General features: G+C 71.0%; 5 protein-coding genes across 6 annotated transcripts; 1 reads left to right on the forward strand and 4 right to left on the reverse strand.

Moving 5' to 3' along the window:
• Positions 1 to 215: 215 nt before the first annotated feature.
• Positions 216 to 2624, reverse strand: LOC127393481 (uncharacterized protein HI_1008-like; the record flags this gene model as incomplete). The annotated part of the gene is made up of 2 exons (XM_051638588.1): positions 2493 to 2624; positions 216 to 365 (listed from the first exon to the last, which is right to left on the reverse strand). Coding segments are annotated over exons 1-2 (282 nt in total), but the record flags the coding sequence as incomplete, so codon positions are not given.
• A 61-nt stretch (positions 2625 to 2685) lies between these two features.
• Positions 2686 to 6089, reverse strand: RRP8 (ribosomal RNA processing 8). Its single transcript, XM_051608765.1, has 7 exons — positions 5917 to 6089; positions 5699 to 5843; positions 5210 to 5603; positions 4579 to 4708; positions 4389 to 4495; positions 4213 to 4309; positions 2686 to 3240 (listed from the first exon to the last, which is right to left on the reverse strand). The coding sequence occupies exons 1-7, from the start codon at positions 6013 to 6015 to the stop codon at positions 3130 to 3132; spliced, it is 1083 nt and encodes a 360-aa protein (XP_051464725.1). The 5' UTR covers positions 6016 to 6089; the 3' UTR covers positions 2686 to 3129.
• A 187-nt stretch (positions 6090 to 6276) lies between these two features.
• Positions 6277 to 13229, forward strand: ILK (integrin linked kinase). Of its 2 annotated transcripts, none has more exons than XM_051608737.1 (13): positions 6277 to 6375; positions 7684 to 7777; positions 8685 to 8850; positions 9900 to 9995; positions 10258 to 10354; positions 10434 to 10517; positions 10706 to 10791; positions 11408 to 11517; positions 11663 to 11790; positions 12038 to 12159; positions 12240 to 12339; positions 12427 to 12557; positions 12649 to 13229. In XM_051608737.1, the coding sequence occupies exons 2-13, from the start codon at positions 7689 to 7691 to the stop codon at positions 12796 to 12798; spliced, it is 1359 nt and encodes a 452-aa protein (XP_051464697.1). In that variant the 5' UTR covers positions 6277 to 6375; positions 7684 to 7688; the 3' UTR covers positions 12799 to 13229. The 2 variants fall into 2 exon arrangements, with proteins under 2 accessions (XP_051464697.1, XP_051464698.1); XM_051608738.1 differs by having other exon boundaries at positions 6326 to 6432.
• A 350-nt stretch (positions 13230 to 13579) lies between these two features.
• On the reverse strand, positions 13580 to 15256 carry TAF10 (TATA-box binding protein associated factor 10). The gene is made up of 5 exons (XM_051608801.1): positions 15020 to 15256; positions 14650 to 14807; positions 14503 to 14567; positions 14277 to 14391; positions 13580 to 13750 (listed from the first exon to the last, which is right to left on the reverse strand). Exons 1-5 carry the CDS (start codon positions 15216 to 15218, stop codon positions 13661 to 13663), a joined length of 627 nt encoding a protein of 208 aa, XP_051464761.1. The 5' UTR covers positions 15219 to 15256; the 3' UTR covers positions 13580 to 13660.
• Positions 15257 to 15437: 181 nt separating this feature from the next.
• On the reverse strand, positions 15438 to 23468 carry TPP1 (tripeptidyl peptidase 1). Its single transcript, XM_051639129.1, has 13 exons — positions 23381 to 23468; positions 22683 to 22772; positions 22463 to 22603; positions 22238 to 22388; positions 21619 to 21740; positions 20452 to 20630; positions 20024 to 20222; positions 17945 to 18133; positions 17145 to 17217; positions 16851 to 16971; positions 16474 to 16632; positions 15967 to 16104; positions 15438 to 15671 (listed from the first exon to the last, which is right to left on the reverse strand). The coding sequence occupies exons 1-13, from the start codon at positions 23466 to 23468 to the stop codon at positions 15531 to 15533; spliced, it is 1791 nt and encodes a 596-aa protein (XP_051495089.1). The 3' UTR covers positions 15438 to 15530.
• Positions 23469 to 24106: the final 638 nt, after the last annotated feature.

A 24106-nucleotide genomic window follows, 5' to 3' on the forward strand; every position in this document is an offset into this window, starting at 1 on the left:
CTCCTCCCTGGTGCACTGTGACTCTGTGACTGTCACTGCCACCTCCAGCAGGACACCCCAACACCAGCCGGGCCCAGAGCGCCTCAGGGCACGCCCCAAAGGAGCTGCCACTTTACAGGGACAGTCCCCTTGCTGATGGAACAGACACTGCTCCCTGGGACACCTGCTCCAGCAGCCCCCCCAGTGCAGCCCCCCGAGCCCCGTCCCCCTCCCACCTGGGCCCCGGTGCCCCCGTCCCCCGGGGTGCTGTCCTGGCTGCGCCGCCGCCCCCGGCACGTCATCCTCTGGCTGTTCAGCTCCAGGATGCGGGTGGTGATGCCCTTGACCTGCAGCAGGTCCTCCAGGGAGCTGAAGCCCTTCAGCTCCTGCAGGGAGAAACGTGGGAATGGATACGGAACCCACGGGGAACAGTCCAGGAGCCAAGAAACCCCGGGGGAGGCCTGGAACAGTCCCAGAGCTCAGAAACCAGGAAGAACCCTGGGAACAGTCCTGGAACCCAGGAACCTGCCCCAGAGCCAGGAAATCTGGGGGGGAGCCTGGGGACCAGCGCTGGAAGTGAGGAACCCCAGGACCAGTCCTGGAGCCAAACACCTGCCCCAGAGCTGGAGAACCCGGAGGGAATCTGGGCACCAGCCCCAGAGACAAGGATCCCCAGAACATCCCTGCGGGCACAGGGAGCAGCACCCAAGGGTCAGGAAGGGGTATTCACAGCCTGGGAACAGCCCCAGCTCCTGCAGGCACCCACTGCCCTAACGCTGCCCAGCCCCACAGAACCAGCACAGTGGGGTGGGAAGGGAGCTCTGGAGATCACCCATCCAACCCCCTACAGCAGGTCCCACAGGAACCTCCAGAGGGGTTGGGATGTCTCCAGAGAAGGAGCCTCCACAGCCTCTCTGGGCAGCCTGGCCCAGGGCTCTGCCACCCTCACAGGCAACAAGCTCCTCCTCATCTTCAGCTTGACCCTCCTGTGCTCCAGCTTGTGCCCATGGCCCCTTGTCCTGTCCCTGGGCACTGCTGAGAAGAGACTGGTCCCTCCTCCTGGCCCCCCTGATCAGATACTGAGGCAGAGCAGAGGAGCAGGAGAACCTCCCTGACCTGCTGCCCACACTCTTCTTGATGCCCCCCAGGAGCCCATTGGCCTTCTCGGCCACCAGGGCACGTTGTTGGCCCATGGTCACCCTGCTGCCCACCAGGACCTTCAGCTCCTTGTCCCCAGAGCTGCTCTCCAGCAGGTCCCTCCAGCCTGTGCTGCTCCCTGGGGTTGCTCCTCCCCAGGGGCAGGACCTTCACTTGCCCTTGGTGACCCTCAGGAGGTTCCTCCCTGCCCTGCCCAGCTCTCCAGCCTGCCCAGGTTGGCAGCTCAACCCTCTGGGGTGTCACCCACCCCTCCCAGTCTGGTGTCACCCAAGAGCTCGCCGAGGGGACACCGTCCCCCCTCCAGGTCCCTGCTGAAGCTGTTGAACAGGACCAGGACCAGACCCAGCCCTGGCCACAGGCCCCAGCTGGACCCCGAGCCCCTGCCCACAACCCCCCGAGCTCTGTCACCCAACCAGCTCAACTGCCCAGGCTGCTTCACGAGGGTGTCACCCGGACCCAGGTGACACCGTCACCCCCAGCCAGCTCCTGCCACAGGCCCGAGGGATGAAACCGGGCCGGGGTGTCCTGGCTGTGCCGAGGGGTGGGCAGTGCCCACCTGTCCCAGCCCCCGGGGCCTGGCTCCCCCCGCCCCTCCAGCCCCCCCCGCACTGCCCTCAGGCCCCTCGGCCGCCCCCTCCCCAGGGCCAGAGACCAACCCCGCGTCCCCAGACCCGCCTCACCTGTCCCCGCATCCCCCTCTGGCCCCTCCATCCCGACCCTGCCCCTCCCGCTTCCCAGGCACAAACCGGGGCCTGCGGCAGAACCGTGCTGCTGACCGGCCGTCCCGGGCAGGCCCAGCCCCCGGCCCGCTCCCGCTGCCAGGGCCGCCGGTTGCTCCGGGAAGGCGGGGCGGCCCGGGGAGCGGCCGGGCTCCCTCCCTCGCTCCCGGCCCGGCTGCTCCCGCCCCGCCACCCAGAGCTCGGGTGTTCCTGCTCCTGCCCAGCGCCTCCTGCACCGGCCCGGAGCTCGTCACCGAACAGCCCCCCAGCCCCGGTCACACCGGGGGACAGCGGCCAGGCCTCGGAACGGCGCCGTCTGCCCGCAGCGCTGCCGCCCCGGGGCCGGTACAGACAGCGGGCAGGTCGCCGGGGCGTGTCACACGCAGGATTCCCGGGGCCGGCCAGACACCGGAGGCGGCTCCGGGGCCGGTCACGCAGCGGGGAGGCCCCCAGGGCCTGTCACACCCGCCCCGGGCGGCCGCGGCAGCAGGCCCGGGAAGGCCGCGCGTCTCCCCAGGGCCGCCCGCACAGTCCCGACCGCTGCTGGCCCAGGGACTCCGCCCGCCGCCCGGTACCGGCAGCCCCCGCCCCGGCCCCGCCGCGCCCCGGGGCTCAGCCCCCCGCCGCCCCCCGCACCTCTCTCTTGCGCACGATGCCGCGGGCGCGGCGGCGGCCGATGCCGCGGAGCGCTGCCTGCAGCTCGGCCACGCCGGCGCGGTTGATGTCCAGCTTCCCCGCGCCGGGGCCCGGCCCGCCCGGCCCCGACATCCCGGCCCGGCCGCGCACCCCGCGCAGCCGCGGCCCCGCCCCGGACACGCCCACCCGCGCGTGCGGAAACCGCGGCTTTATTGGGAACTGCGCGTGCGCGGGGCGGGGCCGGGCCGCCCCGGGGCCCCGCCCCCAGCGGTGCTCGGACACGGAGGTGGGCGGGGCCTGGAGGGAAACCACGCCTTCTCCTCCCCAGGCCCCGCCCCTCAGCGGAGCTTGTAGACAGGGCCGTGATGGGGGGGGGGCGGGGCCTACGGAGGAAAGCCCCGCCCCCAGGCCCCGCCCCTCAGCGACTCGTACACAGTCGTGGTCGTGTGCGGTGGGCGGGGCCTACAGGTGAAGCCCCGCCCAGGCTCCGCCCCTCAGCGACGCGTGTACTGGCAGGGTCGCGGGGGGCGGGGCCTATAGGTTAAGCCGCGCCCCTCAGCGGCTCTTGTACAGGCAGGGTCGTAGGGGTGGGCGGGGCCTACGTGTGAAGCCCCGCCCCCCGCGCAGGCCCCGCCCCTCAGCGGCGCTTGTACAGGCAGGGCCGCAGGCGCAGCGCGGGCGGGGGGCGCGCCCGGGGGGGCCCGGCCTTGCAGAACTCCAGCAGGTAGAAGAAGGGGCTGGACAGGTCCTGGGGTGCAGACGCCTCAGTCCCCGGACACGCACCTTAACCCCCATCCGGCCTAGAGCCCCCCATCCCACCCACGGACCCCCACCTGCACCCAGAGCCCCCTCACCACCTGCAGCCTCCCTCCACACCCCTGTCCCGACCCTCCTCAGCACCCAGACTCCCACCCTGCCCAGAGCCCCCCTCAGGGCTCAGAGCCTCCAGCCCCACCCCGGCCACTCTCTGAAGGACCCCAGCCCTCACCAGCACCTCCGCACAGGCCCCACGACCCCCAGTGGCCTCCTGGACCCCACAGCACAGCCCTCTAAGCCCCAGGACCACAAGCCCCCTCCCAGACTCCAACATCACCTCCCTGTGTGCCCAGGGTCCCCCAGACACCCATCCTAGACCTCCATGGGCCCCAGGCCCCTCAGAACTCATCCCCACGACCGCTGCATGTCCCAGGTTCCCCCAATCCCCATGTGCCCCATCCCAGACTCCCACTCCATAACTCCTACAGGCCCTAGGTCCCCCAGACCCCATCCCCACAACCCCTGTGTGCCCTGAATCCTCCTGCCCCCAGACCCCAGCTCCCCCAGACTCCCACACCGCAGCCCTCAGGTCCCAAAAATCTCCTCCCACATCCCAGCACCATAACCATCACCCCACACTTCAGCTCACCCAGACCCTGTCTCAGACCCCCAAACCACAGCCCCCATGTCCCCCAAACCTCCTCCCAGCCCCCATTCTAGACCCCTGCACCACAGTCCCCAGGTCCCCAAAACCTCCTCACAGACCCCAGCACCCCATCTCCTGTGGGCCCCGGGGTCCCCCAGACCCTCCCACGCCATCACCACCCCCAGGCCCTCTCCCCACCAACACCAGGCTGGGCTATGCACCCTCTCTGGGCAGGTAGGGTGGTCTCTGGCTGCCGGGGACCACGGGCTTCCCCCCGGGGCTCCCTGGTTCCCAGCACCAGGACGCTGGGGGACGCACCTTGGAGACGCTCTTGAAGCCCAGCTGGGCCATGGAGCTCAGGAAGGCCCGCGTGTCCTCGAAGCGACTGGCCACCTCGGCCACCATCAGGGTGCCCCTGGGGAACAGCCCACCCTCAGCCGTGCCCCCGGGGCGCGGCCCGGTGCCCCCCGCGGGGCTCCAGCCCCTCGGCCTACCCCAGCTTCAGCACCCGGTTGGCCTCTCCCAGGATCTCCTGCAGGTTGGTGCCCATCAGCGCCAGGCAGAACACGGCCACGTCCACCGACTCGGCCGCCAGCGGCACCTGCCACGGCCCAGAGGAGGATGCAGAGGGCCCGGGGGGACCCTCCCGCTCCCCCGGGCTGCCCCCCCAGGGCCCGGCCCCACCTTGGCCATGTCGCAGACGGTGACCCGCGGGCTGAGCGGCACCAGGTCGAAGCAGTGCACGCGGTTCCGCAGGCTGCGCGCCAGCCGGCAGTCCCCGCACCCGAAATCCGCCACCACCAGCGAGGCGGGCCTGGGGCACAGCGGGGTCAGCACCCCCTCCCCTCCCCCTCCGCTTCGGTGAGCCCCTCGCTCGGAGGGGCTGGCCCCCCGCTGCTCCCGGCCCTCCCGGTGGTCCCGGCCCCCCGGTGCCCCCGGCCCCCCGGTGCTCCTGGTGCTCCCAGCCCTCCGGTGCTCCCGGCCCCCCGGTGCTCCCGGCCCTCCCGGTGCTCCCAGCCCTCCGGTGCTCCCGGTGCCCCCGGCCCCCCGGTGCTCCCAGCCCCCCGGTGCTCCCGGCCCCCCGGTGCTCCCGGCCCCCCGGTGCTCCCGGTGCTCCCGGCCCCCCGGTGCTCCCGGCCCTCCCGGTGGTCCCAGCCCCCGGTGCTCCCGGTGCTCCTGGTGCTCCCAGCCCTCCGGTGCTGCCGGTGCCCCCGGCCCCCCGGTGCTCCCAGCCCCCCGGTGCCTCCGGCCCCGCGGTGCTCCCAGCCCCCCGGTGCCCCCGGCCCCCCGGTGCCCCCGGCCCCCCGGTGCTCACCGCCGGCGCAGGTACCGGATGATGCGGTCCAGGGGGTTCTGCGGCCAGCGGGCCACCTGCCGTGCGAAGCCGCGGTGGTAGATGTGGAAGGCCTCGGGGTCGCTCTGGAAGAGCCGCGCCGCGTCGCGGCTGCTGGACGTGTAGAGCTGCTGGTTGATGTACCGGAACCGCGCCGACAGCAGCCGCTCCTCCATCCGCGCCCGCAGGGACGCCGACCGGCCCGGGGGGGCCGAGCCGGGGCTGGGCGGCTCCGGGGGGCCCGGGCCCGCGTCTCCCTCCCCCTCGCCTCCCGCCGTCGGCTCGTCCTTCTGCCGCCGCTTGTTCTTCAGCTTGTTCTTCCGCTGCCGCCGGTTCAGCCTCCGCGCCGGTGCCCCGGACAGCTCAGCAGAAACCTCTGGGGGACCGAGAAGGACGTCAGGGCGGCGGCGGGGGCCCCGGCAGGACCCGCGGCTGCCGGCCCCGCGGGAGCTGCGCGCCGAGCGGCGGTACCTGTGTCCCGGCGCTGCCGCGGCTCCCCGGTGCCGGCCGGGCTCCCCGCCGCCTCTCTCCGCGCCGCGGGCCGCTTCCTTGCCGGCTCCTCATCCTGGGCCGCCCCGTCCCCGGGGACCCGCCGGCGCCGCTTCCCCGCGGGGGCCTGCGGAGGGACCGGTCACCTCCCCGCGCCCACCGCCCGGCCCGCCCCGCCCCGCCCCGCGCGCTGCCCTTACCGGCCGGCCCGGGCCCTCGGCGGCAACGCGGGGCCTCTGTCGAGCACGGGCCCGGCCCGGCCCCTGCGCCCCGCCGTCCCGCTCCTCCTCCGGGAACATGGCCCGGCGGGTCCGGCCACGAGCGGGGCCGGTTCTGCCCGGGCCGGGCCCGCCCCACGTGGGGGGCCCAGAGCGGCCCGGGACGGAACAGCGCCCCCAGCGGCCGGGAGGACGAGCAGCCTCGCTGCCCGAGCGGCCCGCCCCCTGACAGCAAGCCCCGCCCCCCTGACAGCAAGCCCCGCCCCCCTGACAGCAAGCCCCGCCCCCTGACCGATAGCCCCGCCGCTCGCCCCGCCCGTGCCCGTGCCCGTTCCCGGTGCCGCTCCCGCGGCGGCCGGCAGGGGTCGCTGCGCCCCCCCGGGGCGGAGCCCGCGCTGCCCGCGCCCGCCGAGCCACCGCCCTGCGCCGCCGCCGGAGCCGGTACGGGCGGACGGGCCGGGGCGGGGCGGGGCCGGGCGGGACGGGCCGCCGGAGCCGGTACGGGCGGACGGGGCGGGTTGGGCCGGGCCACACTGTCGGCGGGTGGGGGCCGGGCCGCGCCGCGTCGGGCCCCGGAGGACGCAGGGCCGGGGCTGCGGGCTGAGCTCGGCCGGGGCCCGGCGGGAGAGTAACGGGATCGAGACGGGACAGGGCCGGGGCGGGGCGGGGTCGGCGCGGGTTGGAGTGCCCGGGGCTGGGGCACGAACCGGGACGTGGGCTGGGGAGGGGCTGGAGATGGGGCCCGGGCTGGGGAGGGGGCTGGGGAGGGGCTGGAGATGGGGCCCGGGCTGGGGAGGGGGCTGGGGCTGCTCCGGGGCAGGAAACAGAAGAGGGGCGCTGGAGGGTCTGGGCTGTGCTGGCGGGGGCCGGGGCGGCCGGGGGAGGGTCCCGCGGGGGGCGCGGGGGTGGGTGAAGTGCCCAGCCGGCTCCCCCAGCCCCCGGGCAGGGGGCACAGGGGGCTCCTCGGCACCGGGGTGCTGGAGCCCATTCGGGGGCCCGTCAGACCCCTTCGAGGGGACCCCTCGCGTCCTTCCCCCCCCCCCCCCAGCACTAACCGGAGCAGAGCGGCTGTCCCGGGGGTCCCGCCGCCAGGCCCCGGGGGGCCAGAGTTGAGACTTCGGGGTGTGTGTTGGGGACACCTGGTGGGTCTGTCCCTGCACCGGGACGTGCCAGGGGCAGCCCCGCGGCCCTGCTGGATCCCAGACCCCCGGGGGGGCAGGAACGGACCCTCGGGCACGTCCCAGGGGGGTGGGGGCTGCTCAGCCCTGGGGCTCAGCGGGGCTGCAGGGGGGTCAGACATGGAACCGGGCACTGCCCTGGGCTGGGGGGCTGGTGACTGGAGGGGCTTGTGGACATTTGGGGCGCCTATTCCTTGGGAATGATGCTGTGCCAAGCTCGGGCGAGGTTAGGGATCCAGAGGGTCTGTGGAGCTCCGGGGAACTCCTGGGGAGCTCTGGAGTCCCCGCGGATGGTGCTGGGCCCCCCTGACCGCCTCCCGGGAGCTGCGGTCGCCCGGCCCGGGCTGGGCCCGCAGATAAGCCCGTGGATCCCAAATCTCCTTCCTGCCGCTGCCGGGGGTGTCCGTGAACTTCCTCTCGCCCAGCCGGGCTCCGGTGCCGTCCTGGGCAGGGCCGGGATGGAACCAACCGTCCAGTGCCCAGGGAGACGCCCCGGCCGAGGGGCTGCGGGAGGCCGGGTGTGGAAAAGGGGGGGCAGGGACCCCCGTGTCCTGACGGACCCTTCCCGCAGCCGCCATGGACGACATCTTCACGCAGTGCCGGGAGGGCAACGCGGTGGCCGTGCGGCTCTGGCTGGACAACACGGAGAACGACCTCAACCAGGGGTGAGCGGGAGGGACCCCGGGGCCCCCGGGGCGCTGAGCGGGGCCGGTTTCCGTCCCGTGCCCTGGGCAGGGGCCGGGATCCCGCCCCTGCCCACCAGGAGGAAGTTACGGCATCGCTGGGGCAGGAGGCTGCGCGTCCTGCGGCCGCAGCCTGGACGGGATGGGCTGGGGGAGCTGGGGGGACCGTCCCCGGGGGGCCGCTCTGCCCCCCTCCCTTCTCCTGGAGCACGGCCGGGGGGCAACAGGAGGACCCCAGAGCTCCCCTCCCGCAGCACATCCCTGCTCCGGGAGCCCCCGCGGGATGGCTCCAGCATCCCACCCCCACCTTCCCGAGCAGGGCTGCAGCCCCCCCGGCCCCCCCTGGCGGGGCTGGTGCTGGGCGAGGGTCCTTCCCCCGGCCCTTGGCCGTGTCCCTCAGCCCCCCCGGGGTCCCGGTTGCACTGAGCTGTCCCGGTCCCACCGGGTGGGGCTGTGTGGCAGTTGCTGGGGGATTTCGGTCCTGGGTGCCTGTGCCGGGATATTCCCCCCTGCCTGCCATCCTGCCTGCTCTCCTCCCTGCCTGCTCTTCTCCCTGCCTGCTCTTCTCGCTGCCTGCTCTCCTCCCATCCTCTCCTGCCGTCCCGCCTGCCGGGGGGTGCGGGCAGGCGCGGGGGGCAGCGGGGGCTGCTCTCGGTGGATCCGGCAGCAGCCGGTCTCGCTGCCCCCCCGCCAGGCCCCGCTCTCCTTTTAAGGCCCGGCCGGTCTCCTCCTCCCTTACTTGGGCAGGCGCCGGGGGCCGGGGGGGGGCGGCTCCCGCCGAGCCGGGGGATCCGGTCCCGGAGAGACCCGGGGGGCCGGGGCGCGCGGGGGGGGGCGATGCGGAGCCTGCAGCCCCCAGCCCCCCGGGCGCTCAGCCGTGTCCCCGCAGGGATGACCACGGGTTCAGCCCCCTGCACTGGGCCTGCCGCGAGGGCCGCTCCAGCCTGGTGGACATGCTGATCATGCGGGGGGCGCGCATCAACGTCATGAACCGGGGGGACGACACCCCCCTGCACCTGGCGGCCAGCCACGGCCACCGGGACATCGTCCTGAAGGTACCGCCCCGCCCGGGGGAGGGAACTGGGGGCACCCGCAGCCGGGGGGCAGGGGACACCGAGTGGGGTGGGAGTGTGGATCTGCCCGGGGGGCGGGAGGGGGCTGCACAGGGACCTGGCCAGGCTGGATCCATGGGTTGAGGCCAATTGTATGGGGTTCAACCAGGCTCAGTGCTGGGTCCTGCACTAGGGTCACACCAACCCCAGGCAACGCTCCAGGCTTGGGGCAGAGTGGCAGAAAAGTGCCCACGGGAAAAGGGCCTGGAGGGTTGGTCAATAGAGGCTGGAGATGAGCCAGAGAGTGCTCAGATGGCCAAGGAGGCCACCAGCATCCTGGCTGTGTCACCACAGGGTGGGCAGCAGGAGCAGGGCAGGGATCGTGCCCCTGTGCTGGGCACTGGGGAGGGGGCACCTGGAGTCCTGGGGGCAGTTCTGGGCCCTCAGGACAAGAAGGAGATGGAGGGGCTGGAGCGTGTCCAGAGAAGGGCAAGGGAGCTGGGGAAGGGGCTGGAGCAGAAGGAGAAGGGGCTGGAGAACTTGTGAGGAGCAGCTGAGGGAGCTGGGGGTGTCCAGCCTGGAGCAAAGGAGGCTGAGGGGAGACCTGCTGGCTCTGCAGCTGCCTGAGAGGAGGTTGGAGCCAGGGGGGTCGGGCTCTGCTCCCCAGGAACAAGCGACAGGACCAGAGGGAACGGCCTCAAGTTGTGCCAGGGGAGGTTGAGGTTGGATCTGGGGAACAATTCCTTCCTGGCAAGGGTTGTCAGGGCCTGGCCCAGGCTGCCCAGGGCAGGGGGGGAGTCCCCATCCCTGGGGGGGTTTCCAAGCCCTGGAGATGGTGCTGAGGGACACGGGGCAGGGGTGGCCTGGGCAGGGCTGGGGAAGCAGTGGGACTGGGTGATCTTGGAGGTCTTTTCCAACCAAAACCATCCCGTGATTCAGCCCCGCCCAAGCAGACCTGGCCAGCCCTCGGGTGCTGCTGTGGGTGCTCCTGCCCTCTCCCAGGGCTGGTGGAAGGGACCTGCTCTGGTTGATGGGGTTGTCCTGCCCTGCAGCTGATCCAGTTCAAGGCCGACATCAACGCGGTGAACGAGCACGGGAACACGCCCCTGCACTACGCCTGCTTCTGGGGACACGACCAGGTGGCCGAGGTGAGTGACGGGGCCGGGACACGGGGGGGGCGTGGGGCGACAGGGTGGGAGGCTGGGGGTGTGTGACAGGGACAGGCTGCAGAGGCTGCCCGGGGGTGCAGCCCCCATCCCTGGGGGGTTTAAGAGCCGTGCAGACGTGGTGCTGAGGGATGTGGCAGAGTGGCGGGCTCGGTAGAGCTGCCTTATGGTGGGACTGGGTGGTCCCGGACCATCCAGGTCCAACCAGAAGTCTGTGCTTCTCCACTGGGTTTCTCCTCCCCAGGACCTGGTGGGCAGCGGGGCCCTGGTCAGCATCGCTAACAAGTATGGCGAGACGCCCACCGACAAGGCCAAGCCCCCCCTGCGTGAGGGGCTGAGAGGTAGGAAAGTCTCCTGAGCCCCCCACCCCAGCTGCCCCTGAGCCCCCCAGCCCCACTGCCTGGGTCCCTGTCCCTGCAGAGCGCGCCGAGAAGCTGGGCCAGAACCTCACCAAGATCCCCTACAAGGACACCTTCTGGAAGGGGACCACCCGCACACGCCCCAGTAAGGACGGAGCACGGCTTGGGGGGGCTCTGGGGAGGGGCTGCAGCCTGCATTCCAGCCGTTTGGAGATGGAGATCCCACTCCAAAGGTTCCTTCCCCGAGGGGATGAGGGTCCCTCTGGTGCTGCCCCAGGCAGGGGTCAGGAGGAGTGTCCAGGCAGCCTCTGGCTCCATCTCCTTCCCTCACAGGAAATGGGACTCTCAACAAACTCGCTGGAATAGACTTCAAACAGCTGAGCTTGAGCCAGAAACTCAACGAGAACCAGTCAGGAGAGGTGGGTGGGGCTGGTGCCATCACCAGGACATGGCTGCTGGGGGGTCTCATCCAGCCCCTGCTGAGGGAAGGCACCTCCCTGGGGATCCTGCTCCTGCTGGGCACTGCACGACACCGTGGGTGTTGGTTCCGTGGGCACCACAGCTCTGTGGGGCTGGGAGCTGCGTGGGGACCATGTGTCCTCTCACAGTGACCATCACAGAACCATAGATTGGTTTTGGTGGGAAGGGACCTCATAGCCCACCCAGTCTCACCCCTACATGGGCAGTGACACCTTCCAGCAGCCCAGGCTGCTCCAAGCCCCATCCAACCTGCCCTTCAACACTGCCAGGGATGGGGCAGCCACAGCTTCCCTGGGCAACCTGGGCCAGGCTCTCCCCACCCTCACAGCCCAGAATTTCTCCCTCACATCTCAGCTCCAGCTCCCTCTGCCAGCTGGAAACCCTTCCCTCTGCTCCCAGCCCTCCCTGCCCTTGTCCCAAGCCCCTCCCCAGCTTTCCTGGAGCCCCTTCAGGCACTGGAAGGTGCTCTCAGCTCTCCCTGGAGCCTTCTCTTCTCCAGGCTGAACACCCCAGCTCTCTCAGCCATCTCCCCAACTGTTCCCCCCTTCCCCCCAGCTCTGGAAGGGGCGCTGGCAAGGCAACGACATTGTCATCAAGATGCTGAAGATCCGGGACTGGACGACTCGGAAGAGCCGCGACTTCAACGAGGAGTACCCGAAGCTGCGGTGGGTGCTGCCCCCCCGGGGCTCCCCGGGCCAAGCGTCACCCCGAGGAGCTACAGGACCAGAGCTACCTGGGTCCAGCAGCCCCCAGAGTGGGGACAAGGGCAGGGGTCCACGGGGGGGCTCAGGGCTGGTCCTTCTCTTGCAGGATCTTCTCTCACCCCAATGTGCTGCCAGTGCTGGGTGCCTGCCAGTGCCCCCCGGCCCCCCACCCTATTGTCATCAGCCACTGGATGCCCTACGGGTCCCTCTACAACGTCTTGCATGAGGGGACGAGTGAGTCTTGGGGGTGGGGGGCAGAGGCTGGTGTCCCTGTCCTCCTCAAGTGGCTTCCCCATGTCCAGGGGGGGTGGTGGTTCTGGTGCCCCCTCCAGCTGCCACACCAGGCTGGGTGCAGGGTGATTCAGCCTCATCCTCTTGCTACCCCACACCCTGCACATGATGCCTGCCACCGCCGCCCGCGTCCCACCTGCTCTGCAAGTGACATCTGAGTGTCCCCCTCGTGTCCCCTCCCTCCCTGCAGACTTCGTGGTGGACCAGATGCAGGCGGTGAAGTTTGCCTTCGACATCGCGCGGGGCATGGCCTTCCTGCACACGCTGGAGCCGCTCATCCCCCGGCACCACCTCAACAGCCGCAGCATCATGGTGAGCAGCGGGGCGCGGGCAGGACCCCTCCCCACCCCCCCCGCGGGGCAGGACCCTTCCCACCACCCCTCTCTCCCCAGATTGACGAGGACATGACAGCGCGGATCAGCATGGCTGATGTGAAGTTCTCCTTCCAGTGCCCAGGCAGGATGTACGCGCCTGCCTGGGTGGCTCCTGAAGGTGAGTGCCCGGTGGCAGCCCCCTGCCCCACCCCCCCGGGGGCTGCCCGGTCCTTCCCAGCCCCACTCACCCCCGGGGGTCCCACAGCCCTGCAGAAGAAGCCCGAGGAGATCAACCGGCGCTCGGCCGACATGTGGAGCTTCGCGGTGCTGCTGTGGGAGCTGGTGACCCGCGAGGTGCCCTTCGCCGACCTGTCCAACATGGAGATCGGCATGAAGGTGAGGGGGGGGTGGGCAGAGACCCCCAGGGAGGGGGCAGGGGCTGCACCCCACCAACACGGGGCTGGGCCCCCCTTTCTGCTGCTCCCAGGTGGCTCTGGAGGGGCTCCGTCCGACCATCCCCCCTGGCATCTCCCCCCACATCTGCAAGCTGATGAAGATCTGCATGAACGAGGACCCTGCCAAGCGCCCCAAGTTTGACATGATCGTGCCTATCCTGGAGAAAATGCAGGAAAAGTAGAGCTGGGGGGTCCTTCCCCCCAGGCCGACGCTGCCATGCTCCCCCCGCCCCCCTCTCCTCCAACACCCCCCCCAAGTGCCTTCGTTAACCCAGAGCCGGGGGGCGCAGGGGCTGCCCCCCCAGCCAGGGACACACGGTACAGACCACGCTGCCTTCTCGGGTGCTGCTCCGCAGGCTCCGGGCACCTCCGCCCCAGCAGAGACTGAGCAGGAGGCCTGGACCGCCCCCAGTGCAGGGCCGGGCCGGGGGCTCACCCCGTGCCCCGCTCCCGAAGCCGCTGGCGCCAGGCCCTGCCCGGCCCGGGCTCCTCCCGCTCCCGGGGCTCCTCCCGCCGAGGCCGGGGGTGACGCTCACCCAGCACCGCCCCAGCTTCGCGCTTCACCGGCTCCATCCGGCCGCGGAAAAGCCGAAATAAAAGATTTGTAATGAAATTAGGGGACGGGACGTGTGGGGCACTGCCCAAAAAGGGGGAGAGAGACAGAGGAGGGGGCGTCCATGGAGCCCCAGGATCGGGATCTGCACCCGCTCCTCCCTCTGGCACCAGGAGCCAGGGAAGCAGGTGGGAGAGCTGCCCCTTCCCAGGGAGAGAGGCCCAGGTTGCATGGGAGGAAGAAAGGAACAGGAGCATGGGGCAGTCCTGACCCCCTTGTGCCCACTTCAGATCCCAGGGAGCAGGGCTGAGCCCCCCAGGCACTGCTAGCCCCTCACCCAGCCTCTCTGCCCAGCTCGGCAGGACCCGTGCCCAGGGGAGCAGGCAGGAGGGGCCACAGGCAGGAGCACATTTATCCAACAAAAAAACGACCCAGCTGTTTAATGGCACCGAAGTGGCCCCAACAAAGTCCCCCATGACAACCCCCAGTCCTCATGTGAAGTAATGTGGCTTCTTCACGTTGATCCCGTATTCCGCGAGCGCCGGGGTCAGGTCCTCCATGGTCAGCGTGTACTTCTTATCCTGAGGGGCAAGGAACAGTGTCACCATGAGGACAACCCGAGAGCTGCCAGGGCTCCCCAGAGCCTCCCGGGTTCAGGACTAGTCCTGCACAAGCTGTGGTGACCCACTCAGTGCCCAGCAGCAGCTCTGGGGACACTGACCAGCTCTGAGGTGCCCCCGTGCCCCACGTCCCTGCTGCTCAGCAGCAGGACACTGAGGGTCCCCCAGGGCGGCAGGTACATCCTGTCCCACTTGGCCCCCCCCAGCAGGTGACAACTGAGAGTAACCCCAGGACTGCAGCTGCACCCTGCCTCCCTGGGGACACTGATCCTCAAACTTCCCAGCTCCAGTTGCTGCTGGAGGAAGGACACAAGGGCCCTGGGTCTGCAGCCACTGGCACGTTCCTGGGGAGCCACCAGATCTCATCCCCCCCAGTCCCACTGTCCCCCCCAGCACCGTCTGGCCATGCCAGTCCCTGTGCTGACCCTGGGGAGCACAACACCCCCACCCCGTGCCCGGTGGGTCCCACCGACAGCAGCCCCCCCACCTTGCTCTTGCTGCGGGAGCTGCCCGAGGCCGTGCCCTTCATCTTGCAGTGCTGCAGCGCGTCGTTGGCGATGTCCGAGATGAACTTCTGGGCAGCCAGTGAGATCAGGCGGATGCTGCCGGGCAGGGGCAACGTCAGAGCACAGAGACCCCCGGGACGGAGGCGCCCCGGCTGGGACGCCCCCCCCACACCCGGGGGTCCCCGAGGCCACGCTGCTGGCACTTACATGCGCGGGTCCGAGGCCTCGAATCCTGCTCTGTTGAGGTAATATCCCGTGACAGCATCTGGGATCTGCGGGAGAGGGAGGTTGGAGGGGCCCGCGTCCCGGGGCAGCTGTCACCGGCGAGCAGCCGGCCCCGGTGCCCCCCCGTACCGTGGGCGTGTAGTCCTCCAGCTGCATCAAGAAGTCCACCAGCGGCGTGGTGGAGACCACCGGCTTCACGTCCCCGTTGGCCGCGCTGGCCGGCACGTAGACCCCGTTGGACATCGCCCCTTCAGGGGGGGCTGCGGCCACGGCCGCGGAGACGGGCACTGCGGGCACAGGGGGCTCAGCGGGCCGCTCCCCCGGGGCAGCCCCACCCGCCGGGACCCCCGGGCTGCGCGGCCGAGCTCAGGGCGCGCTCCCCCCCACAGGAACCCCCGGGTCCTCACAGGTGCCACCACCGCGCTGCCCCGACCCCCGGCACCCCCCGGGCTCCGAGCGCCCCGTACCCCGGCCCTCACCCCCCCGGCCCCGCGCTCACCGGGCCCCCTCCCGCCGGCCGCGCCGCCCTCGGCTCCCCGCGCCGCCCCGCCCACCGCTCCCGGAGGCGCCCCGGGAAGGCCGCTGCCGCCGGCGGCCGGGCTGGGCTTGCTGCCGTCGGCGGCGGGGGCGGCGGGGGCGGGCGGCGCGGGGCCGGGGCCGGCGGGGCCCGGGGGGTCGGGGTCGGCGCTGCCGCTCATCCCGCCGCTGCTGCCCCGCGCCTGCGCGCGCCGCCCCGCCCCGCCCCGCGCCTGCGCCGCCGCCGCTTCCTCATTGGCCACGCCGCCCCCGGCCCCGCCCCGCGAACGCCGCGCCGCCTCATTGGCCGCCCGGTCCCCAGCGCGCCGCCTCATTGGCCGCGCCCATCGCCCCGCCCCCAGCGCGCGCCCCGGCGGCGCGGCAGAGACAGAGGCGGCGGGGGCGTGGCCACGCAGGTTTATTGGCCCCGCCCCCGCGGCCCCGCTGCGGTCCCGGTCCCGGTTCTGGTCCCGGTCCCGGTGGGTCCCGCCGGGTCACGGCGACAGCAGCGCCTGCAGGAGGCCGGGGAAGTTGGGGGTGCCCCAGCCGGTGACGGGGTCCCAGGCGGGGCCGGCGCAGAAGCCCTGTCCCTGCACGGTGCCGTCCAGGCAGGAGAGGTGGCAGCCCTGCGTCACCTGCGGGACAGCGGGACCTCAGGCCCGGCCCGGCGCCGACCGGACCCCCCGGCACACCCGGGCCCGCCCCCAGCCGCCCCGGGGAGCAGGACTTCCCCCGCAGCCCCCGGGACCCCCTGGGCAAGAGCCACCCCCGCAGGCAGCCGGGGACCCCCCAAAACACCTCCAGCAATGCAAGGGGACCCCGGGAAGCCCGAGGAGAGCCCCAGGGAGCCACCCCGCAGGACCCCCCTGCAGCATCCCTCCCCCCGCCCCGCGGCACCCGGGACCGGCTCCCGGACCCCCCGCCCCTCACGTCGTAGATCGCGGTGTCGCGGCCCCGCTCCTGCAGCCGGTAGAGCGCGGGGTTGAGGAAGCCCAGCGGCGCCAGCCCCCGCTGCAGCCGCCGGTCGTTGATCAGCGCCAGCATGCCCGCCACCACCGGCGTGGACGCCTGCGGGGACACCGGCCCTCAGCTCCCGGCCGTCCCCCCGCCCGTGTCACTGACCCCCCGCACCTGGGGGCTGCCCCCACCCCCCGGGCTGCCCCCCTCACTGATGCCCCCAGCACCCAGGGCTGTTCCCGAGCCCCCCCCATGCTGTCCCCTTCACCCATGTTCCCAAACCCCCGGGCTGCCCCCCTCACTGACGCCCCCAGACTCCCCACGCTGTCCCCTCCCCGGTGTCCGTGACCCCACAGCTGTCACGCCCACCGACGTCCCCAGCCCCCCAGGCTGTCCCCTTCCCCCGTGTCCCTGACCCTCTGGGCTGTCCTCACCAACATCCCCCACCAGCACCTCCCAGCCCCCGGGCTGTCCCCTCACCGATGTCCCCGACACCCAGGGCAGTGGGATGCGGTTGGTCACCACCCAGTAGTTGTCGGACAGGGCGGCCATGTCGGGATAAGCGCGGCCGCTGCGATTGAAGTAGGAGCTGGGCGGGAGCTTCGGGGCCGAGCGCAGGAACCGCCCGACGGCGGCGGCCTGGGGACAGCACGGGTGAGGGACCCGGTGTGTCCGGGGCCCGGGGACAGCACGGGTGAGGGACCCGGCGTCACCGGGGCCCGGGGACAGCACGGGTGAGGGACCCGGCATGTCCGGGGCCCGGGGACAGCACGGGTGAGGGACCCGGCGTCACCGGGGCCCGGGGACAGCACGGGTGAGGGACCCGGTGTCACCGGGCCCCCCCAGCCCCTCCTCACCTGGTACTCAGGCATGGGGAAGACGTTGCTGAAGCCACCACCACTGATGTAGTCGGTCACCTCGCTGGTCACCAGGAAGGGATTCTTGAAGGCCGTGCCACCCACGGTGGTGACGTAGGGGCTGGGGGGACAGGGGACACGGCAGGTGGGCAGGAGCCCCACACACCCCCCCAGAGGGTCCCCCCAGCTCCAAGCATCCCCAGGCACACTGATGGGGCTGACATTCGGGGGTCCCCCAGCTCTGCAGAGCCTCATGTCCCCATGGGAGACAGGGTCACCCCCAAAAAAATCTACCTGGAGGCTGGAAAGCTGGGCCGGAACGTGTGGTTCCCAGCGGACACCCTTCTGCACCCAGCACCATCGTCACCTGCCAATGGGGTCACAGAACCCCAGACTGGTTTTGGTGGGAAGGGACCTCATAGCCCACCTAGTCCCCCCCCTGCATGGGCAGGGACACCTCCCAGCAGCCCAGGCTGCTCCAAGCCCCATCCAACCTGCCCTTCAACACTGCCAGGGATGGGGCAGCCACAGCTTCCCTGGGCAACCTGGGCCAGGCTCTCCCCACCCTCACAGCCCAGAATTTCTCCCTCACATCTCAGCTCCAGCTCCCTCTGCCAGCTGGAAACCCTTCCCCCTGCTCCCAGCCCTCCTGCCCTTGTCCCAAGCCCCTCCCCAGCTTTCCTGGAGCCCCTTCAGGCACTGGAAGGTGCTCTCAGGTCTCCCTGGAGCCTTCTCTTCTCCAGGCTCAACACCCCAACTCTCCCAGCCTGGCTCCAGAGCAGAGCTGCTCCAGCCCTCCCAGCATCTCCGGGGCCTCCTCTGGCCTCTCTCCAACAGCTCCGTGTCCTTCCTGTGCTGGGGACCCCAGAGCTGCTCCCAGCCCTGCAGGGGGGTCTCAGCAGAGGGTCACCCAGCAGTGTCACACCTGCCCCTCGCCCACCAAAGGTGACCCGGGGAAGGGCTCTCCCCATGTCCAGGCTGGGATCCTGGCCACCTACATGCACAGTGGGAACCCCCCTGGCAGTCAGACCCCCACCCAGCACTGGGACCCCTCCCCAGCCCCAGGACCCCGCGCCGTGCCGGCCGCCCCGCACCCGAGGCGAAGAGGATGCTGAGGCCTCGCGCCGCCGCCTTCATCAGCTCCGTGTTGACGCGCTCCATGTAGGCCCGGGACAGGCTGTCCTCGTCATCCCCGTAGCTGACCGAGTGCACCCAGGGCAGCGAGGACGTGTTGCTGAGCAGCAGCAGCCAGGCCAGGAAGGGCTCCTGGCTCTCGTGCCTCCCTGCGGGGACAGAGCATGGTGGGTCCAGCTCCCCCAGGACCCCAGGATGGAGAGGGGTACAGCAGGGGGACCATGACCAGGCAGAGAGGCTGGGCCAGGGACACGGAAGGGCCACGAGGATGGTGAGAAGACTGGGAAGCTCATGGTGGGAGGCAAGGCTGGGGAACTGGGAGAGAAGATGGTTCAGGGAGACCTTATTGCCACGTTTCAGTTCTTAAAGGCTGGATGGAGATGCAGTGTCTCCACCAAGGAGATGGAGACTCTGTTCACAAGGAGTCACAGGGAAGAGACACATGATGACGGGTTCAAGGGACTCCTGGGGACATCCCGACTGGACACGAGAAGGAAATGCTTCACTCTGAGAACAGTCAGACGTTGGAACATTCTCCCCAGGGAAGTGGTGGATTCCCTAACACTGGACACTTGTCAGATTCACCTTGACAAGGTGCTGAGCCAGCTCACCTAAACTGCATTTCTACCTAGACAGGTTGGACTAGATGATCCTTGAGGTCCCTTCGAACCTGGAATTCTGTGGTTCTGTGACTCAAGAGGAGCTGAAGGGGCTCCAGCTCCTGCCCTGCCCACCGGGAGCAGATCCACAGCACGGCTGGTCTGGAGCTCTGCCCTGAGCTCTCGCTGGCAGCATTGCTGCTCTCAGGGGTTGTCACAGTGGATGCCACCAGGTTCCAGCTCTGACAGGTGCAAGGGTCTCCCTGAACCCCAGAGCACGGGGTCTGTGCTCACCCACTCCTCCCCTGGGTGTCTGTGGCAGGGCTGCAGCCCCCCCTGCCACCCCTTCGGCCAAGCCTCGGCCCCTCCACCCATGATGGGGGTCCCAGAGCTGGTTAATGCACGTCCTACCTCCCCCTGCAAAGCCCCTTCCTGCCCTCACCCTCTGGATGGGGCAGCCCCGGCCGCCCCTCCCTGCCTCCCCCTGCCCATGTCTGCAGCAGGGGCTGGAGGAGGGGGAATGGGCAGGGGGCTGTGCCTGCCCGCAGCTGGGGGACAGAGCTGGCAGCCCCACGGCTGCCCCGACTCCAGCTCTGCCACCTTCTGCTGGGGACAGATGGCACCTTGCCCTGCAGCACGGCAGCCATCCATGCAGGCTGCTCTGCAGCCCTGGGTGCTCCTCACTCCCCTGCAGCCCCTCCATGGCAGATCAGGGCTGGGGGATCAGCCCCAAAGCAGGAGATGAAAACCAGGGCTCCACGGCCACGCTCAGCTGAGGTGGGGGGGCAGAGGGACGGGGTGACAGGCCCACGGGGCACAGCTGGACAGGGGGCTCTGCTGCAGAACACTGCAAGGCTGCTATGGGACCCAAAGCAACTGCACAAAACCCAGAATCCCAGACTGGATTGCTCGGAAGGGACCTTCAGCACTGCCAGGGCTGGGACAGCCACAGCTTCCCTGGGCAGCCTGGGCCAGGTTCTCCCCATCCTCAACGAGAAGTGCTCCCTAGTGTCTCAGTCTCCCCTCTCTGCTTAAAACCATCACACATTGTCCTGTCACTGCAGGCCCTGCTAAAAAGTTTGTCCCCATTGTTCTTACAGACCCTTCCAGGCACTGGAAGGTGCTCTCAGGTCTCCCTGGAGCCTTCTCTTCTCCAGGCTCAACACCCCAACTCTCCCAGCCTGGCTCCAGAGCAGAGCTGCTCCAGCCCTCCCAGCATCTCTGTGGTTCTGGAATCCCTGGAAGGTGACTCCCCTATGAGCTGTTAGACACCAGCTCTGACTCTGGGAGCCCCCCAGGTACATTCCCATGGGAAGGGCCCCTGGGATGTCCCTTGGCCAGCATGCTGTGTGCCCCCCAGCACTGCCTAGGGAGCAGTGGGTGCTACAGCCAGGGGCACACACCGAGCTGCACAGGGCTCCTCTGCAGGGGGGTCAGTACCTGCATTGCTGAAGACCCAGGTGGAGATGTTGGCACCCGTGCTCATGATGTACTCCACGTCCAGGCTGGCCTCCAGCCCAGCCTTGCCCGTGCCCTGGCGTCCAACCACCCGGTCCACCTGGGTGCGGTGGGCAAAGCTGCTGCCAAAGAGCTGCATGAACTCGGCCAGGTCAGCCTGGTGGAAATACTGCTCCAGGAACTGGGGGGGACAAGAAGAGCACAAGTTTCTTCTTGTTTTCTCTTGGGGGGAAAAAAAAAAAACACCACACCAAAAACGAGGCAGGTTTTTTCCCGACACGGAAAGCCCAGCGCGGGTCCGGGAAGCGCTGCCCCCCGGGTGCTCCCACCAGCCACCGAGGGGACCCCGCGGCCGCCAGAGCAGCAGGAGCCCCGAGGTGCGTCCCCGCGGGGCTGGGGCTGTCGGATACCTGTGCGCAGGCCTGGCTGTTGTTGGGCAGCTGCCCCACGTCCCCCGCCGTCAGGTTGTACCTCTTGCGCAGCACCGAGGGGGTCACGCCCAGGTGGAAGGTGGAGCCGCCCCCGCGCCCCCGCGCCGCCCCGGCCCGGGGCACCGTCCTCTCGGGGGGGAAGCGGTGCAGGCCGCCCACTGCGGGGCACAGAGCAGGGCCAGCAGCTGCCGGGGGGCAGCACAGCCCCTCTGGCCCCCTCCAGCCTCTGCGGGGCCCAGGGGACCCGTCCCTGGGCACCTGCCCCCAGCTCGGCGCAGGTGGGGACGTGCCCCCCGCCCCTCACCAGCCCCCCCAGGGTCCCCTGCCGTCCCAGCGGGGCAGCCACAGAGCCCACCCAGCCAGAACACACAGGGTGGGCTTCTCCAGCCCGGGAGGGCCAGGGCCACCCCAGCGCCCTGCATGGGACACCCGGCCCGGGAGCACGGCGGGAGCTGCCCGACCTCATGGAGGGTTCGGGCCAGAGGGCTCCTTAAAGGCCACTCGTCCAGCTGCCTGCGGGGACATCTGCAACCAGATCAGGTTGCTCTGAGCCCCGTCCAACCTGACCTTGAGTGTTTGCAGCAATCATCAACTCACAGACTGGTCTGGGTTTGAAAGGACCACAAAGCCCATCCAGTCCCACTCCTGCCATGGGCACCAACACCCCCCATCAAACCAGGGTGCTCCAAGCCCCATCCAACCCCAACTCTCCCAGCCTGGCTCCAGAGCAGAGCCCTCCCATCATCTCCGGGGCCTCCTCTGGCCTCTCTCCAACAGCTCCGTGTCCTCCCTGTGCTGGGGACCCCAGAGCTGTTCCCAGCCCTGCAGGGGGGTCTCAGCAGAGCAGAGCAGAGGGGACAATCCCCTCCCTGGCCCTGCTGGTCACGCTGCTGGTGACACAGCCCAGGACACGGGTGGGTTCTGGTCTGCCAGGACATGGTGCTGGCTCATGGTGAACCTATCCCCAACAGCCCCAGGTCCTTCTCCTCAGGGCTGTTAATCATGGGAACCTCCCACACACAGAGCTTCTCCGGGGGCCTAGGGGCAGCAGGGGCCATGGCTGGAGGAGGGAATGCCAAACTATCCTCGGGGACACCGGTAGCCCTGCTGCTGCTCCTGCCGCCCGCAGCCCCGGGCAGGACGTACCGAAGTCGAGGTGCTCGGCCAGCTCCTCGGGGACGGTGTAGGGCAGCGGGGAGCGCACGGCGCCGCGCCCGCCCCGCACGTACCGGTGGAACTGCGCCCCGGGCAGGAGCCGCTCGGCCGTGCTGCAAGACAGGGACCCCGCGCCGTGACCCCCGCCCGGGGCAGCTGGTCCATCAGTGCCCCCCAGCAGCGCGGCCCCCCCCGCCTGCCCCCGCGCCCTTCCCACCCTTCCTGCCGCTGGGAAGAGGCGGGATGAGCCCCCCGTGCCAGCTCCGCCCCCCTCCTGAGGCACAGGGCACCTTCCACTCCCCACCCATCCCAGGGCCACTGTCTCCCCAGCCTTCGTGGTGAGTCCCCAGCCCCATGGGAGGCCAGGGGAGGTGAGGGGTGGCCCTCACAGAGACACACACCCTGTTCCCAGCCCCCCAGCTGTGACCCCCCCAAGCACTGGGGCTGGCACACTGGCTGTGGAGCCCCCCACCCAGGCAGGAACGCTCCTCAGGGTCCCTTCCAACCCAAACCCCTGACTGCAGGAGCGCAGGACCCGGGGCCGGGGAGCTGCAGCCGGCAGGGCAGGCTCTGCCCCCCCCGTGTGGTGGGCCCGGCCCCCCAGGCTCACCCCGCGGGCATGTGGCACTCCAGGAAATCCAGGGTGACGACGCTGCTGCAGCTCCGCACCCCGTGGCCCTGCAGCCACTTCAGCACGGTCAGCAGCGTGGTGGGGGACGGCTGGACCAGGTCCCGCAGCTGCTCCAGGGACAGGTGCCGCCCTGGGGGGCACAGGGAGGGTCAGAGCCCCCCGCGGCAGGGCCAGGGCCCGGCAGGGCTCCGGAGTGGCCGTTACCGTATTGCGGGGAGCGGGGGTCCGAGACGGCATCGACCAGCTGAGCCAGTCGCCCCCGGCCCCGCTGCCGGAGGGCGAGGGTCAGCGCCACCGGGTGCTCGGGGTCCACGCGGCCCGCGTGGGTCCAGCCGGGGGGGGACGCTGCGGGTGGGCGGAGGGTGTGAGCAGGGGGCGGGCACCGGCGCCCGTCCCGTCCCGCCCCACCGGTGCCGGCACCTACCGGAACGGCTGGTCCCGCTCCAGCGCCAGGCCCGCGGCGCAGCTCCAGGCGGCCGCACACAGCGCCAGCACGGCGGGGAACCCCCGGTGCCTGCGACCGGCCGTCAGGGCGGGCGGCACCGGGACCCCCCGGAACCGCCCGACCCCCGAGCCCTGCCGCTCCAGGCTGGGATCCCCACCTGAGCCCTTGGAGCCCCCGCCCCTCCTGGGCTGGGGAGCCTCGCCTGACCCCACCCTGCTCCCCATCACACGGTGCTGGGATCCCTGCCTTACCCCCCCGAGTTCCCGGTACCCCGGGCCGGGAAGCCCCGACTGAACCCCCAGTCCCTATTACCCCGGGTCAGGGAGCCCCCCCCGAGCCTCCTCCCCCCGGTACCCCCGGAACGAGAACGCTCGCCTGCCGTCCCCCCAGGTCTCTGTCACACCGGGCTGGGATCCCTGCCTGAATCCCCGGTTCCCGTTACCGGCGGGCCGGGGAGCCCCGACTGATCCCACCTCTGCGATCCCTGCTACCCCAGGCCCCGACCCGCAGCACCCCCGGGCCACGGAGCTCTCGCTGCCTCGCCCCCGTCGCACCGGGCTGGGATTCCCGCCTTACCCTCCCCGGTTCCCGGTACCCCTGGGCCAGGGATCCCCTCCTGCCTCCCCGGTGCCCCCGGTACCCCCGCCTGCCCCCGGTGACCCCGGTGCCCCCGGTACCCCCGCGCCATCCCGCCGCCTCCCGCCGCAGCGCCCTGATCACGTGCGCGGGCGCATGAGTCTCGGTCACGTGACGATACCGAAACATCGGTCACGTGACGGGCAGGCCCGGGCGCCCGGCAATCCCGGGGGTGGGGGTGGGGGGGGCTGTACCCGGGCCGCGAGCACCGGGCCCGGCACCGGGCCCCGCGCCCGCCGGTCCCCCCGGCCTCTCGCCAGCGGGGCCGCCCCGGCAGGCCCGCGCTGGGCTCCGGTCCCGGTGCCAGCGGGGAGAGCCGCTCGCTCCCTGCTCCCGGCCCGGTCCGCACTGTCCCACCCCCATCGTCTCCGTCCCTCTCCGGGCCGCCTTGCGCCGCCGTTACCGCCGCAGCCCGGGGCGCAGCGGCCCGGTGGGACGTCCCGGGGCAGGAGACGTGGCTGCTGCGCCGGGCCGAGGGTCCCCGTAGGGCCGGTGGTCCTGGGCTGGGAGCAGGGGGTCCAGGCGGGGCTGGGCTGAGGCACCCGGGCTGGGGGCCGGCTGGGGAGGCGCGGGGGTCGTGCCCAGCACCCACCAGGGGTGGGATGTCCGCGGGGGGAGCCGGTCCTGGCGAGGGAGGGAGGCTCGGGAGCAGCAAGCAGGGCACGCACCCGGAGGGTCCCCGTCCCGGGAGGCTGGAACCTCGCGCCAGGAGGGGCGGGGGCGGCTCAGGGAACCGGCAGCGCGTGTTCTCGCCCGGTGGTGGGAGC

Source organism: Apus apus, chromosome 1 (genome assembly GCF_020740795.1).
Source record: "Apus apus isolate bApuApu2 chromosome 1, bApuApu2.pri.cur, whole genome shotgun sequence".
NCBI lineage: Eukaryota > Metazoa > Chordata > Aves > Apodiformes > Apodidae > Apus > Apus apus.